The sequence below is a fragment of the Clupea harengus genome, chromosome 15, assembly GCF_900700415.2.
Source record: "Clupea harengus chromosome 15, Ch_v2.0.2, whole genome shotgun sequence".
In the NCBI taxonomy this organism is placed as follows: domain Eukaryota; kingdom Metazoa; phylum Chordata; class Actinopteri; order Clupeiformes; family Clupeidae; genus Clupea; species Clupea harengus.
In genome coordinates this window covers 3,045,300-3,060,299 of record NC_045166.1, presented here as the reverse complement: position 1 = coordinate 3,060,299, position 15,000 = coordinate 3,045,300, and the positions used below count along the sequence as shown (strand labels likewise).

Below are 15,000 nucleotides of genomic sequence, written 5' to 3'. Positions count from 1 at the left end.
GCAGAGTCCTGAACTACGGCTAGTTCTTGCGCGCTAGCGGCGGAGATTAGCGAAGCTTTCCCTGATCCCTAATGCTCTCCCTGCACCTCTTGGCCTCCATTTATTGATTTGACTGTTTTTGTTGCCCATCATAGGCTTATGGTGTGCGTTAAGAAGCCATCTGTGTTTTGTTCCTTCTGAGGGAGAGGTTGAGAGGGTCATAGTGCAAAGGTCGTGGGTCGTGGGTCGTCCTGTAGGACACTAATGCTTTACACAGACCATGGCGGGAACATCAGAAAGGAATCAGTAAGCGTGGCTTCAAACGCCCATAGCAGCTGAGCCCATAGCGAACATGCTGTGAAGCTGTGTGGGAGAGATGGAAAGGCTGGATGTGTCATGCGTGAAGCTCCAGTTAGCCGTGAGCTCCAAGCTAACGCTCCTCATCCACAGCCAACTCCGTCTCTCCTGAACAGGCCAAAAAATAGACCTGCCATCCTCTGCTCCCACCGCAGGGTAAAGGCTACACAATTAGCATTTCTCACCTCAGCTCTCTGTACCTCCTCCCCCCCTACCCACTTTTTCTCCACTTCACAAGTACAAAATGGTTCCCCGCCCATGGTGATTCCTACACTGTACAACTGCGATTCCTACCTTTCTCCCACTCTGCCCCTGCTGTACATCCCAGTATAGTCATTATTCTTCTTCTAATATTCTCTCTTTCTTTCTGGCTCGTTATGTGTGGTGTTGTTGAGTCGTAGTCATTAAAGCAGCATAATGCCCTGACCTGGTGACTCTTCTGTGGGAGACTGGAGCTAGTGAAGCATGGGTAATTCTGCTTGATTTGCTCCCAATCTGTTTGCATTAATGGATGCCCTTTTCTCTAAACCAATCAGTTGAGTGTTAGTTGTTTACACACGGTCGCTTTTTTGTGGTTGTTGCCCCGGGGGGGGGGGGGCTGTTTGCGAGGTTGAGTCTGGAGTCTGGGGAGACTGTGCACCTCCCGGCCAGCGGGGCAGACGGAAGAGGGACTGGGACCGGGGGCAACGTCCACGCTCGCGCCGGGCGGCCATTGTGTGTGGTTTGGTTGGCCGGACCTCATGGCTGATTAATGGAGAGGAGGGCTTCCTCCTCCCAGCCTGTTTTTCCTTCCCGTGGCGCGGGGGTGGGGGGAAGTGTCCGGCCGGCGCTCACATTCTTTGGCCCTGCGTGCGTCTTTAGTGCATGTGCTTCCTGCTCTTCCCAGAAACGACAAAAACAGGAGCCAGAAGCTGCTTAAGAAGACCAGTGTGTGAGTGAGAGAGAGAAAGAGAGAGTGAGTGAAAGAGAAAGTGAGAGAGAGGGATGTTAACAAGACTGTTATTTAAAATGGTTTTCAGATGACAGCGCAGAGGGCTGCATCAGTCCTCCATCTCCTGTCGTATTCACACCCACACAAACACACTCCCACGTACACAGACACCACACACACACACACACACACACACACACACACTCACACACACACACACACACTCACGCAGCCTCTGATGAAAAGGACGATTTAATGAGGCAACTGAAAGTTTGCTTAAGTCAGTCGGCGCAGGCTACACAACAGCGGTCACGGGTGTCACTGTGAGCAAGAGTAAGTCTGTACTGATGAATGGACTCTGTGTGTGTAAATTCACACCTGGTTGTTTTGGATTCCGGACAGCTGCTGAAATTAGATTTGATCCTCTTAAGAGGTTAACGGCCTGCGGAGGACTGAGAGAGCGGCTACACACATCCAAACAGAGATAAAATATGAAAAGCTTAATGGATTCCTGGAAGTGGGAAACTCGCGGAATGAGAAAGTGGTGTCAGCCGTCATGTCGGGCAGGTGCATGCCAGCTTGTGAAAGTTCTTTGGCCACCTGCCACCGTGACTAGCAGGTGTGACAAATCGCAGCAACCCCCCCAAATACGGCCACTTTGGCCGATGGCAGGTGCTGATTTACCACATGGCTGCCGGCGCTGAACCGGGTCTGGCCCGTGTGTGGCCCAGATCTGACCCAGCTCAGGGACAGATCCAGGGTCAGCTGGTTCCACAACAACAACAACAGCAGTCGCAGTGGCCTGCTGAGCTGTGCCATGGGGTGTAATGGGTCCATGTCTCTTTAACAGGGCAGCTTCAAGCCGACTGCAGCACTGCGCTCCGGCCTCCCCACCCCCTCCCCTCCTCACACGCAGAGGAGCAGGCGCTCGATGCGGGCAGGAATGCGATCATGGAATAATCAATGAGGGCCCATGCCCCGCTCCTTTGGGCTCCCTGTGCTGCACCTCACTCTCTCTGTGTGCGTTTGGTCGTGTCTGTGTCACAGGCTCGCACTATGTTTGTGATAAACAGAGCTGCTCTTTTTATCCCCATCCTCCTCCTCCTCCTCCTCCTCCTCCTTCCTGACTGTGAGAGAGGAAGAGTGTGTGTATGAGTCAGTGTTGAGAGGAGAGCTAGTGTGCACTCAGCCAGACTGAGCAGTTTTAGTGATGGCACTTCAGTTCTGGGGCAGGACATCATCCCTGAGAGGAAAACAATAACACAGACTCATGCATACTCACACACACACACACACACACACACACACACACACACACACACACACACACACACACACACACACACAGACACACACACACACACACACACACACACACACACACAGAGACTCTCTCACACACACACAGACTCACACACATACACAAGGGAGGGTGAGGTTGAATCCTGCTCTAGATTTGAGGCCGCCTCCGCTTGCTCAGCTACAGATGGAGGGTGGGGCTGCTCTGTCACGCACTAAACACCTCAGCAGCCTGGGGCGGCTCTACACGGAGCACAGCACAGCACCGCACCGCACCGCACCGCACCGCACACACTCTCACTCAAACTCACCCTCAGCTAGCTGTGACAATACACCTAGCACAGAAAGCATCACTGCACAACAAAAAGACTATTACAACATGAAAACATGAAAACATGAAATAAAATATGGATACATGAGAAGGACAAATAATGTTTTGCAGATAGTTATAAGCGAATTGTATCTCTTTGTTTTCTCTCCCACAGAATTTAGATAATGGGCTGTGTGCAATGCAAGGATAAAGAAGCAACCAAACTGACGGAGGACCGTGACACTAGCATCTCGCAGAATGCCGGCTACCGCTATGGGGCCGACCCCACACCCCAGCACTACCCCACCGGCTTCGGCGTCACCGCCATCCCCAATTACAACAACTTCCATGCGCCCGGCAGCCAAAGCATGACCGTCTTTGGAGGGGTGAACTCCTCCTCACACACGGGGACCCTGCGTTCTCGTGGGGGGACAGGTACGAACACTTCCCACACTTCTCCAACACTTGCCCTTTCTGCCTGATGGCTCTGGCTTCAGGCAACAGAGGTAGCTGTGGAATGTGTGTGTGTGTGTGTGTGTGTGTGTGTGTGTGTGTGTGTGTTTATCTTTGTTTACGTGGGTGATATTCCCGGTCAGGATATCCTCAGATGGATTTGTATAGCTCCTGTCTGCTACTGAGGGGAAAACAGTATATTCACATGTTCCTCTGTGAGGTTTTTTTTGTTGGTAAAAGTGGGGATTATTTCTGTCCAGATTAATCCTGAACCTCACAGTCACGGGGGATGGTATTTTACATTATTAATTTTCTCCTGGTTGAGAAATTGGGTACCGCTGTCCTGCCCTCTCAACCAGATAAGCCATCAGTTGACTTCCCTGTTTCGTCCACGATCACAGGGACTGTTAATACTACTTTATACTACTCCTCTCTCATCCATGTGTCTGTGGGTGTGTGTGTGTGTCTTGTCTCTCTTAGAGGGATCATTCATCCAAACGTGAAACGCCATTTTATCCACTCATCTTAATGTCATAAGAAACCTGTATCATTTATTTCTGTGCACACACAGAAAGAGGCATACAGCTTCTATATACTACAAGAGTGAATGGTTACCATTTCTTTCTGGTCACTGACATTTCACTGGATAACGAGACTAACATTTTCTGCTGCACCGACAAACAAAACTTCAATTGCGTGACTACTCACCTGAGGATGAGAGGATAACGGCTGAACGGGATAGACTCTTCTTTTTAAGTACACACCCACACACACACACACACACACACACACACACACACACACACACACACACACACGACTCTTTTATTTACGAGACAGCTTGTGAGCCACGTTGAAATGGTGGCATATGGACCAACTGCAGTACCCACACGTCATCAGAAAGGCTGCGGGCGAGGAGGAGCCCCCTGTGTGCCTCCATGGGAGCACGGTCGGGAGGTGTCACGGCACAGCAGGCTCCCGTCAGATGTGTGTGTGTGTGTGTGTGTGTGTGTGTGGTGTGTGTGTGTGTGTGTGTTTGTGTGTGTGTGTTTGTGTTTGTGCGCTCTTGTGGTTGTGGCTGCCACAGCACAGCCTGACCCGGACGCACAGCCTCCTGACTCATGTGATCGGCCTGACAGCAGAGGTGATGCTGAAGCTCCACTTCTGCTTGCACACTCTCACGCACACTCACACACACACACTCACACGCACACAGACAAACATACACACACACAAACACACACACAGATGCAGAGACACATGGCAGCATACATACACAGACACACAATAGTACATGCCACGGTTTCATTGAAAAGCCTCCAGTACTGTCTCAAACAGTCTCTCTCTCTGTCTCCACTCTTGGCCACACAACAGCACACTGTTTCTCAGGCACTGTGTCTTCACAATACATTGCCTTTACATACACACACACACACACACACACACACACACACACACACACACACACACACACACACACACTCACAGACATGCATACACATACGCACACACACACACACACACACACACACACACACACACACACACACACACACACACACACAAAAGCCAGGGCCTTTGAAGTCACCTGAGTGATGTGTGATGAGCAATTGTACGCCTCTAGAGGAATAGAACACAAAGCTTGGCCTCCACTTCATCATGAGCTCCTCCTAGGGCCAATCAGAACTCTCCCATGATGTCTGCTGTGGGGTGCTGTTGGCTCGCTCCCATCCTCCGAAGATCAAAAGAGATGGAGCTCACTGATGAAGGAACACTGGAGAGGAAAATCACACACTGGCCTTCGTCAGCCTTCTCTTTTGTGAGCACTCATACACACACACACACACACACACACACACACACACACACGTGCATACACACCCATGCACATGCATGCACGTAAACACATATAACACATTTGGCCGTGCTCCAGTTTCAATGGCTGACTTGAGGTCCAACCTCAACCTCCGAAATCATGTTTTGGAATATATCTTCATCACAAGGTTAACGGCTGTGAGAGGCTGTGGGCTAACTGTGAGTGTTAGCATTAGCATCCTGTGAGTCAGAAGAAGGTGGCACGGCACCGTGTCCTGCCTGCGGGTCTGGAGGGCTGTTTTAGCCTTAAATCACATCACGATAGACAGACAGTAGACCGAGGGATTCCAAATGTGTGAGTGGTCTTTTAATTTGAACCCGCCGAGGGTCTGGTAGTGCACCAGACCACAGTCCCTCATGGGAACCATAATGTTTTAAAGGTCTGTTTTCCCTTTGCCTAAGGAGGGAGACATGATTTAGGGGCACTGACACACCATCCCCCATCACACACAGCCCTGCTGGGCTACTGGCTGGCACGGGGTATGCTTAGCATCAAGGCTGCTATGTTCCAATCATCTACCCAGCAGTCTAAATTGTATGGTGTGGAATAAAAAAGAATCTGTTGTTTTTTCCATGCCAGTTTACAGTGCACATTCAGTTCATCCACAAAGTGCCTGAAGTTTGAAGTTAATTTGTTGGTAATGGCCTCAGTGCTAATGCTGATCTCTCTCTCTCTCTCTCTCTCTCTCTCTCTCTCTCTCTCTCTCTCTCTCTCTCTCTCTGTCCTTCTCTCTCTCTCTCCTTCTTTCTCCGTCTCGCTCCATCACTCCCTCTCCTGTCTCTTTTGATTATCTTTTTATTATCTTTTCCTACCTCATACTCTACACCCGCCACTCATAATTTCATTTCCTCTCGCTCGGGCTCTCTCTTTCTCTCTCTTTTTCTCTCTTTCCCTCTCTTCTCTGGCAGGCGTCACTCTCTTTGTGGCGCTGTACGACTATGAGGCTCGCACCGAGGATGACCTGAGCTTCAGGAAAGGAGAGAAATTCCAGATCATCAACAGCACGTAAGTATCGCAATGACACCTAACTAGCTAAGTGTTTCTACTCTGCCAGAGATTACAGAACATTTATTGCCGTTTAATGTCTATATCATCTCAAATCAATCAGGTGTGTGTTAAATGTGTCTCCTATCGCAGAGCAGAGCTGCATACAGGCTGTGTATGTGAGCCTGGGTGTTTTCTGTTCTTGAGACGTGGATTTTGGCTCACTCCCGTCTTCCCTGTCCTCTCCCCCCCCCTCCTTCTGTGCTGGAATGGTATTTTCCTGTGCTGTTCTTGAGTCTGCCCGTACGAGCCTTCACTTTCAGCTGTGACAGGAAGTGTAGCGATTCCGTTTCCTGTACCTGCCGCCGCCTCGGGTCTGCCTTTTTCCCCTTCAGTCAGCACATTGGGTCGGAGCCGGCGCTAAATGAAGCACACGGGGCGGGGCGAGGCGGGCCGTGGAGCTCCAGACTCTCCCTTCCTCGATCGCCCTCAGATCCCACAGGCACTCCTGCCCACAGCAGACACACTCCCAGTGCCCACATGCAGACACCGGGCCCCCCCACTCTGGCCCACCCCTCTAACAGGTCTGTCAGTGGAAAGGAGCTTGTTTTGACATGGGGGGGGGGGGGGGGGCTGGCCCTGATAAGCACTGGAAATGGATTTGAGCACACCGCAGCCGCCTCGGCTGGCTGAAGCCCATGTGGTTTATCTTTGAGCCGTGTCCCCGACATTCTCTCCCCCCTCCAAACCGCTCAGCCCACCCCTGCCCCGCCTGTCCTCCTCAGCAGGGCTTTTCCTGCCCGACCTCATCGGTCATTGCTCATCCTCCGTCTGTCTGGAGGATGGAGACCACAGCGAGCCGGCCGGGCTGTGGAGCCTCGTGTCCCGGCCTTATGCCGCACGCCCGCCCCCTCTCCCCCACTCCCCCACTCCCCCCTTCCTGCCTGCCTGCTCTGGCACTGAAGGCTGAGATAGGAGCTCTCCGCTGCCCCCTGCTGACTACTAGAGAGATGACATGCTTCAGCCAGGCTTAGCCCTCTGCTGGAGATTGGCAGACGCTAAACGGCAGATGCCTGGACTGGTTGGTCACATGAGCGGCCATGGGTGGGGTGTGTGTGTGTGTGTGTGTGTGTGTGTGTGTGTGTGTGTGTGTGTGTGTGTTTATGGGGGTTGGCGTGACTGAGGGCTGTGATGTGATGGTATTTCAAAGACACAAAGCTCATCTTGATGGAAGAGGTCTTTAAATATACATAGAGAGAAAAAAGATAATATGATCACACTCTCTCCATAGCAAAAGGGGGAAGTGTCCAGTACTCCATGACATGGTCTTCTGTGTCAGTGAATGAGATGTAATCACCGGCTGTATTGGTCTCTAGTTCAACTCGTCTTCCTTTGTTCTCCAACATGTCTGTTAGCTGTTTTTTTTTTGAGTGATGTTGAGCCCATCACTGATTTTTGATTGGAGAGCTCGTGTTATTTTGTGCGTTTGGAATTCCAAGCAGAGAGAGAGAGACAGGGAGAGAGGGGGAGGGAGAGAGAGACAGAGAGAGAGAGAGAGACAGGGAGAGTGGGGAAGGGAGAGAGAGACAGAGAGAGAGAGAGACAGAGAGAGAGGGAGAGAGAGAGAGAGAGAGAGGGAGAAAGGGAGAGAGAGAAAGAGAGAGAGGGAGGGAGGGAGAGAGAGAGAGAAAGAGAGAGAGAGGGAAGGAGGGAGGGAGGGAGAGAGAGAGAGAAAGAGAGAGAGAGGGAAGGAGGGAGGGAGGGAAGGATGGAGGGCCTCAGCCGGGGTTCTCCCAGCATGCTTTCCTCCTCCTCCACGCTGGCAATTCTCAGGAGGGCTGCCGGTCTCTCCTCTCCAAACAAAAGCACATCGGAGTGGCCAGTGCCTCTGATGTGGCCTGCAGGCACACTTCCCATGGTGCAGCTCTCCTTTGTGCTAGAGAAAGACCCCCAACAGCTCTTTATTCCCTCATTTCTTCCCTTCACTTCCCTTCCCTCCTCCCCTCCCTCTCTCCCTCTCTCCCTTACTCCTGTGTGCCATTCAGCCTGCATGACAGGCATGTGCTGGTTATACTGCCTGCTGTTGCAGCTTGTTGTGTCACACACATCACAGTTATTCACACTTACAATTATTAAAAATAACAATACAACCTTAATTGTGGCGGAATCTGTGTAAATATGTATGACTGTGTGTGTTTGTGTGTGTATGTGTGTGTGGGTGTGTTTGTGTGTGTGTGTGTGTGTGTGTGTGTATGTGTGTGTGTGGGTGTGTTTGTGTGTGTGTTTGTGTGTGTGTGTGTGTGTGTGTGTGTGTGTGTGTGTGTGTGTGTGTGTGTGTGTGTGTGTGTGGGTGTGTTTGTGTGTGTATGTGTGTGGTGTATGTGTGTGTGTGTGATGTACAGGTCAAGTTGTTCTGTGTGTGTGTGATTGTGTCTGTGTGTATGTATGTAAATGTGTTTGGGTCTGCTCATCTGTGTGAGTGTGAGCGTGTTTGTGTTGCTGTGTGTTAAGCAGACGTGTTCAGCCCTTGTGTGGGTGTTTGTGTGGTGGAGTGAGAGGAGACACTGAACACAGTCATCATGTGAAAGGGGGATGGAGACAGGGAGCCCAGCCGGAGGTGAAGGAATGAGAGAGGGAGCGAGAGAGAAAGAGAGAGAGGAAGCGAGAAGAAATAGTCCTGTCACTGTAATAGCTTTGTGTCAGCCTGAGGGCAAGAGGTTGTTTGGAGGTCTCTTCTCTCTCTCTTTCTCTGTCTCTCTCTCTCTATCTCTCTTTCTCACTTACTCTCTCTCGCTCTTTAATTCTCTCTCTATCTTTCCTCTCTCTCTCTCTCTCTCTCACTTACTCTCTCGCTCTTTAATTCTCTCTCTCTCTATCTCTCCTCTCTCTCTCTCTCTCTCACTTACTCTCTCACTCTTTAATTCTCTCTCTATCTCTCCTCTCTCTCTCTCTCACTTACTCTCTCGCTCTTTAATTCTCTCTCTATCTCTCCTCTCTCTCTCTCTCTCACTTACTCTCTCGCTCTTTAATTCTCTCTCTATCTCTCTCTCTCTCTCTCTCTCTCTCTCTCTATCTCTCTCTCTCTATCTCTCCTTCTCACTCATTTTCAGCCAGCTGTCAATCATAGTGCAGCTCCTTGTACTGATTCCCTGTGAACTTTACATGGACCACTTTTAATATGTCTAATGAATAATTGAGAGAGGGGTGTGTGTGGTCGGTGTGCTTTGCTCTGTACATTAACAGACTGAAAATATAGATGAGCGAGCTGTGTCACACACACACACATGCACACACAGCCTACATACACTCTTACACACACACACACACACACACACACACACACACACACACACACACACTCATTTCTACAGTAATTCTGCCCCTGCTCCAACAGAACAGGATAAAGTCATGATTTTATATTGTATTATTTATCTCAGTTGTCCCTATGTGGGTAATGCAGTGGTTTTGTATGCAGTGTTTTTTCCTTTGTTATGATTGTATAGCATCTACCTTTCACACTTTCCTCTGCCTATCATGAATGATTTGTTTGTCTCTCTCCATCTGTCTCTCCCTCAGGGAAGGGGACTGGTGGGACGCGCGCTCTCTCACTACGGGCGGAACCGGCTACATTCCCAGTAATTACGTGGCCCCGGTGGACTCCATCCAAGCCGAAGAGTTAGTGTTTTTCTTCCCATCCCCCCACCCTCCTCTCTCTCTCTCTCTCTCTCCCTCTCTCCCTCTCTCTCTCTCTCTCTCTCTCCTATTTCCTCCTCCTCTCCCCCCCTCTCTCTCTCTCCTATTTCCACCTCCTCTTCCCCCTCTCTCTCTTTCCTATTTCCTCCTCCTCTCCCCCTCTCTCTCTCTCTCTCTCTCTCTCTTTCTTATTTCCTCCTCCTCTCCCCCCTCTGCTGTCTCTTGTCCTCCCCATCCTGGCGGTGAGGCTGACATGGCACCAGCGTCAGTGTGGAGTGACACGTCTGTTAAGCAGCAGGGGGAGACCCGGCACGGCTAACAGGCCCGCTCTGCCTGTCTGCCTGTCTGCCTGTCTGCCTGTCTGTCTGACTGTCTGTCTGCCTGCCTGTCTGCCTCTCTGTCTATGGATCTGTCTGGGAAAGTGTCAGGATGGGGACCAGAACGACGTGATCGATCGCTGGTTTGGAAGTGTCAGGGATCTCATCACTCATACTTTTGTTGGAGAGTAAATGCAGGCTGCAACAGGCGGTGAAAGCAGACAGAGATGTGTACAGCGGGCCTCCCCCCACCCCTGCCCTCCCATCTGGCCTTGTTAAAGTGACTTTTATTAGATACACTAGATGCCACAGGAATTTGGTTGAAGGCTGTGTTGTATGACATTTAAAAATAATGTTTTGTCTGTTAGAGACATGGAGAAGTAGACATGGAATGGGGGCGAGAGAGAGAAAAAGTTTTAAAGACAGAAAATGGAGTAAAAAGAAAACAAAGTTGTTTTTTTTTTTCCTGGACAGTTTGTGCTCCATTGGGAATCACATGGCAGCACTTGTGTGTTCTTCTGCCTGGAGCAGTGACAGTGGCCAATGACTTCTTAGTTGGGCATACCAGTACCAGTCATGTGGGCAGACGCGTGCTAGTTCAACCCAGTGATATTGAGTCGTTTTTATAAAGTGTCGTGTCGTGTTTTTACTCTTCAGTACATTTGTCTTGGATGTTAATTTTGGTGTTGGGGCTGTTATTGAGTACACTTTAATATGTTAATGTTTAACTACTTGCAGTTTAGAGAGGTGCACTAGTAAGGATCTCCCCTAACAGAAATGGGTTTCACCATATCCAAGCTGTGTAGTTTTTCAAGTGTGGTGCCAAAGCTTATTTAGGGAGGGAAGCCTTTGTCCAGTGGCCTATGTAATGTAATGGATGAGTGGTAACCACGGCTACAGTACTTACAGTGGTGCCCTGTGCTCTCCTCTCCCCACAGCTGGTACTTTGGCAAACTGGGCCGGAAAGACGCCGAGAGGCAGCTGCTGTCAGTTGGAAACCCCCGAGGCACCTATCTCATCCGAGAGAGTGAAACGACCAAAGGTACCCACCGACACCGCTACCGGCCGTGCCACCATTGTAGCCAGAGAACACCCATAGCCTTTCCTCTCATCACTAAGACATACAAGTTTATCACACACGGAACAGCTAGTGTTATCTATTAGGACTGCATGAAGGTTTAGCCATGTGATGCTAAAGGACTTACAGCACATTAGCACTACAATGGTTGCGTGTTACCCCCCCTAGGGGCCTTCTCCCTGTCCATACGGGACTGGGACGACGTCAAAGGAGACCACGTGAAGCATTACAAGATCCGCAAGCTGGACAGTGGCGGCTACTACATCACCACCCGCGCTCAGTTTGAGACGCTGCAGCAGCTGGTGCAGCACTACTCAGGTATGACATGCCCGCCAGCTGAGCCCACACACACACACACACACACACACACACACACACACACACACACACACACACACACACACACATCTGTGGAAGAAGTTTAGAGTCAGAGTAGTTTGTGTAGTGAACAGCTGAGCCCACACACACACACACACACCTGTGGAAGAAGTTTAGACACAGCTATGAACAGAGCATAGTAGTAACAGACTAGTTTGTGTAGTGAACTGTGAACTGTAATTTCTGTTGTTTATATTTTGACCTTTGACCTATACAGCATAAATGAACATAACATATGTTTTTAGGATTAGCAGAATCAGACATCACTTAAAATGATATTATACATATACATATTTAACATACATATTTAACATATTTAGCCTATGAGTAGTCTCATCCAGCGGCCATGAGTCCCTGAAGGTCTGGTTGAAAGGCATGACACAGGTCATCCAGTCTATACTACAGCCATATAAGAATACTGTTTACTGTATATGGAAGTTCCGAGTGCCTCTCCTAGCCTAGTACATACTACAGATGAGAAGAATGAGAAGAATGTCTTGTGTCTCTGTAGACATTCAGACAATGTTCAGGGGAAAACTGGCTCCTCTGATGACAGTGATTGAAGATGATAAACAACTCTCTGTCTCCCTCTGTCTGTCTTTCTCTTTCACTCACTCACACACACACACACACACACACACACACACACACACACACACACACACACACGCACACACACACACACACACACACAGACACACACTAAGAACATGATGTTTTTTCCTTGACACGCTCCAGTTAGCACATTGACGTATTGATGGTTAAATACACTGAGACTGAACAGTATGGATTTATTTTGCAATGTATGTGTGCCCCCACCAGTGTTTAGTGTGTTCGTGTGTGTGTGTGTTTTTGTGTTAGTGTGCGTCTATGTCTCCATTGTGTCTTTGCCACAGTGTATTATCTGACTCTACACACAAAAGCACGTCAAGACTTTGTTTCACTTTATAGCTCCATTCTTGCTTCTCTCCAGCTATCTGCCCCTTTTCCTGTCTTTTTCTTTCACTGTGCCTCTCTCTCACTCTCTCTCTCTCTCTCTCTCTCTCTCTCTCTCTCTCTCTCTCTCTTTCTCTTTCTCTCTCTCTTGCTTCCTCTCCTGAATGACTTTTCCTATTCTGCTTGAGTCTGATAGCTCTTAAGCAAATAGGCATGCACTTGCAGGGACTTGCTTGGCTGCCAGACTGCCAGTAATGAGAGATGGGATAATCAGGCCCCAGCTCCACACTGCATCTCAGCCCGACTGACAGGGGCGCTCCCTGCATCAACACCTCGTCCCCACCTGTAGCCTCGGGCTGGCTGGATCTAGCCCTGTGTATGGCAGGGGATGAGACAAAGTATCAACAGGTCACAACATGAAGGGAAAGGGGTAGAGGGGAGACACAGAGAGAGAGAGAGAGAGAAAGAGACAGAGAGAGAGAGGGAGAGAGAGAGAGAGAGAAAGAGACAGAGAGAGAGAGAGAGAGGTGGAAAGGTCTGACCTTCGCGCTGCATCTGTCGCGTTGAGCTTTGGGCAGCGAGGCGTGAAGCGGGCTGCGCTGTGCCATTGGCGTGAGCCGTCCATTATCGGCTCCTCGCCTGCCCTGAGCAAACAGCCCCGGCCGTTATCTCCGGGAGGAGGGCCAGCTCTTCCTGTGCGAGCCTCGCTAACATGACAGGAAATGGAAGGGGTTGGCTGGAAACTACCGCTAATCGATGATATGCAAACAAATGTCTCACCTCGCGCTCGGCTGGAGTCAGGAGAGCACAGTGACCCTTCTCCACAGAACCTTGCGGTCTGTGCCTTAACCAGGCCCTGAGAGGAAGATCTCATCAAACCCACACGATGGTTTCACAGGGACTGTTGTTAAATTGATCCGGGCTGTTACGCAAGCTGCATTATCTGAATGGCAGGCTGCTGTCAGTATGAAACTCATATCTCCGGAGACGTTTACAACCTGACAGGCTCTGTCTGCCTGAGCTTAATAAAATGGTTGTGGTGCGCTGGGGGCAGGGTGCATCCATGGCATTTAATGCACATGGACAGGAAGTGGTCCAGTGTGACCTTGGAGAAGGCAGACAGTGTGGATTCTTAGACCATTAATGTAGCTCTCCTTTATAAACATCGCAGAGAAATAGTTCAAAATGTTAAAATAGAGGTTGAATGTGCCATTAAAGCACTGCTTTCAGTCACTGAAATACTTAGAAGTGGTTTATAAGTATGACAGCAGTGCAGCAGAACAATATGAGACCTGCAAACTACGTGGATGATCACAAAGACACCATTTTGTTTTCTTTATCACAATGAGCGCAGAGCAACAACTAAAGAAACACATTTGTGAGGGGAGTCACCATCCTTTTGTTAAGCTAGTTCTCATCTAGAGAAATACATTTTAAGCATTTCACAAGATGTCTTTCAGCCAATATGAGTGATTAGTCAACCATAACCACAATTTCAAGCAGAAACGCACATTGGTCAGTGGCTCTCTTTGCAGTAAAGTCATCATCCGCGTGGCTTAGGCCCTGATTTGTGTGTGTGTGTGTGTGGTGCTGATAATGTGGCCTTTAGGAGAGAGTGGTAACAGCAGGGGAATTCGATTTTAAAAGTCATCCCGCTCCCGCCGCCACCACCGCCTCCAGCCCCTCTGCTACCTGCCACACCACCTGAAATCCACTCATAGCTTTTAGAAAAAGAAAGTGGTTTAATTTGCGCAGATAGTGAATCAGGGCACAGCTTAGAGAGGCTGAGTGGATGGACACGCTCCCTCCCTCACTCTTTCTCTTTTATTCTCTCTCTCTCTCTCTCTCTCTCTCTCTCTCCCTCTCTCTCGCTGATTTGATGAACAGTGCGTGGGCATTAGACAGATTAATGATGGGCTCTGTGGCCTGCTGGCTGCAGCCGTCTGGCCTGTGCAGGGCTGGGGATTGATTGGACAGGACTACCTGAGCTCATCTCTGTGTGTCTCGCTCTACACACACTGACTGGAAGGCCAGAGCTTAAGCTCTTTACCTAAGACGCCGCAGCACTCCCTCCCCAGCACCATATACAGTACAATCATCACTCACCACGGTCGCCATTTTGGAATGGCTTCATTCACCCGGTCATGGATTTACTGAGATACATGCAGTTGACAATATCGATGCAAAACACACCACGAAGTCATAATGATTTTTAAATAAGCATGACATTGTATTTGAAACCAGGTTAGTGTGGGCAAACTCAGATACAGACAGATACATGAATAATACTGCTTATTCTTCCATGACTCCTAGGAAGGTCCTGCAGAGCACAGACTATTGAGATGGGCCAACTCAACTCAACCAGCTGCCTTGACTTAAAGGCTCCTCTGCTTATGCTGTGCTCTTCTT

The 15,000-nt window shown here is 49.6% G+C and overlaps 1 protein-coding gene across 3 annotated transcripts in view; it reads left to right on the top strand.

Moving 5' to 3' along the window:
- fynb (FYN proto-oncogene, Src family tyrosine kinase b) overlaps window positions 1-15,000 on the top strand; it is a 40,250-nt gene that overhangs the window by 17,432 nt on the left and 7,818 nt on the right. For all 3 annotated transcript variants that reach the window (XM_031581195.2, XM_031581192.2, XM_031581193.2), the window contains exons 2-6: window positions 3,052-3,311; window positions 6,114-6,210; window positions 9,766-9,864; window positions 11,138-11,241; window positions 11,446-11,595. In XM_031581195.2, the coding sequence (XP_031437055.1) occupies window positions 3,062-3,311; window positions 6,114-6,210; window positions 9,766-9,864; window positions 11,138-11,241; window positions 11,446-11,595 (700 nt within the window). In that variant the 5' untranslated portion in view covers window positions 3,052-3,061. The remainder of the gene's footprint in view (window positions 1-3,051; window positions 3,312-6,113; window positions 6,211-9,765; window positions 9,865-11,137; window positions 11,242-11,445; window positions 11,596-15,000) is intronic.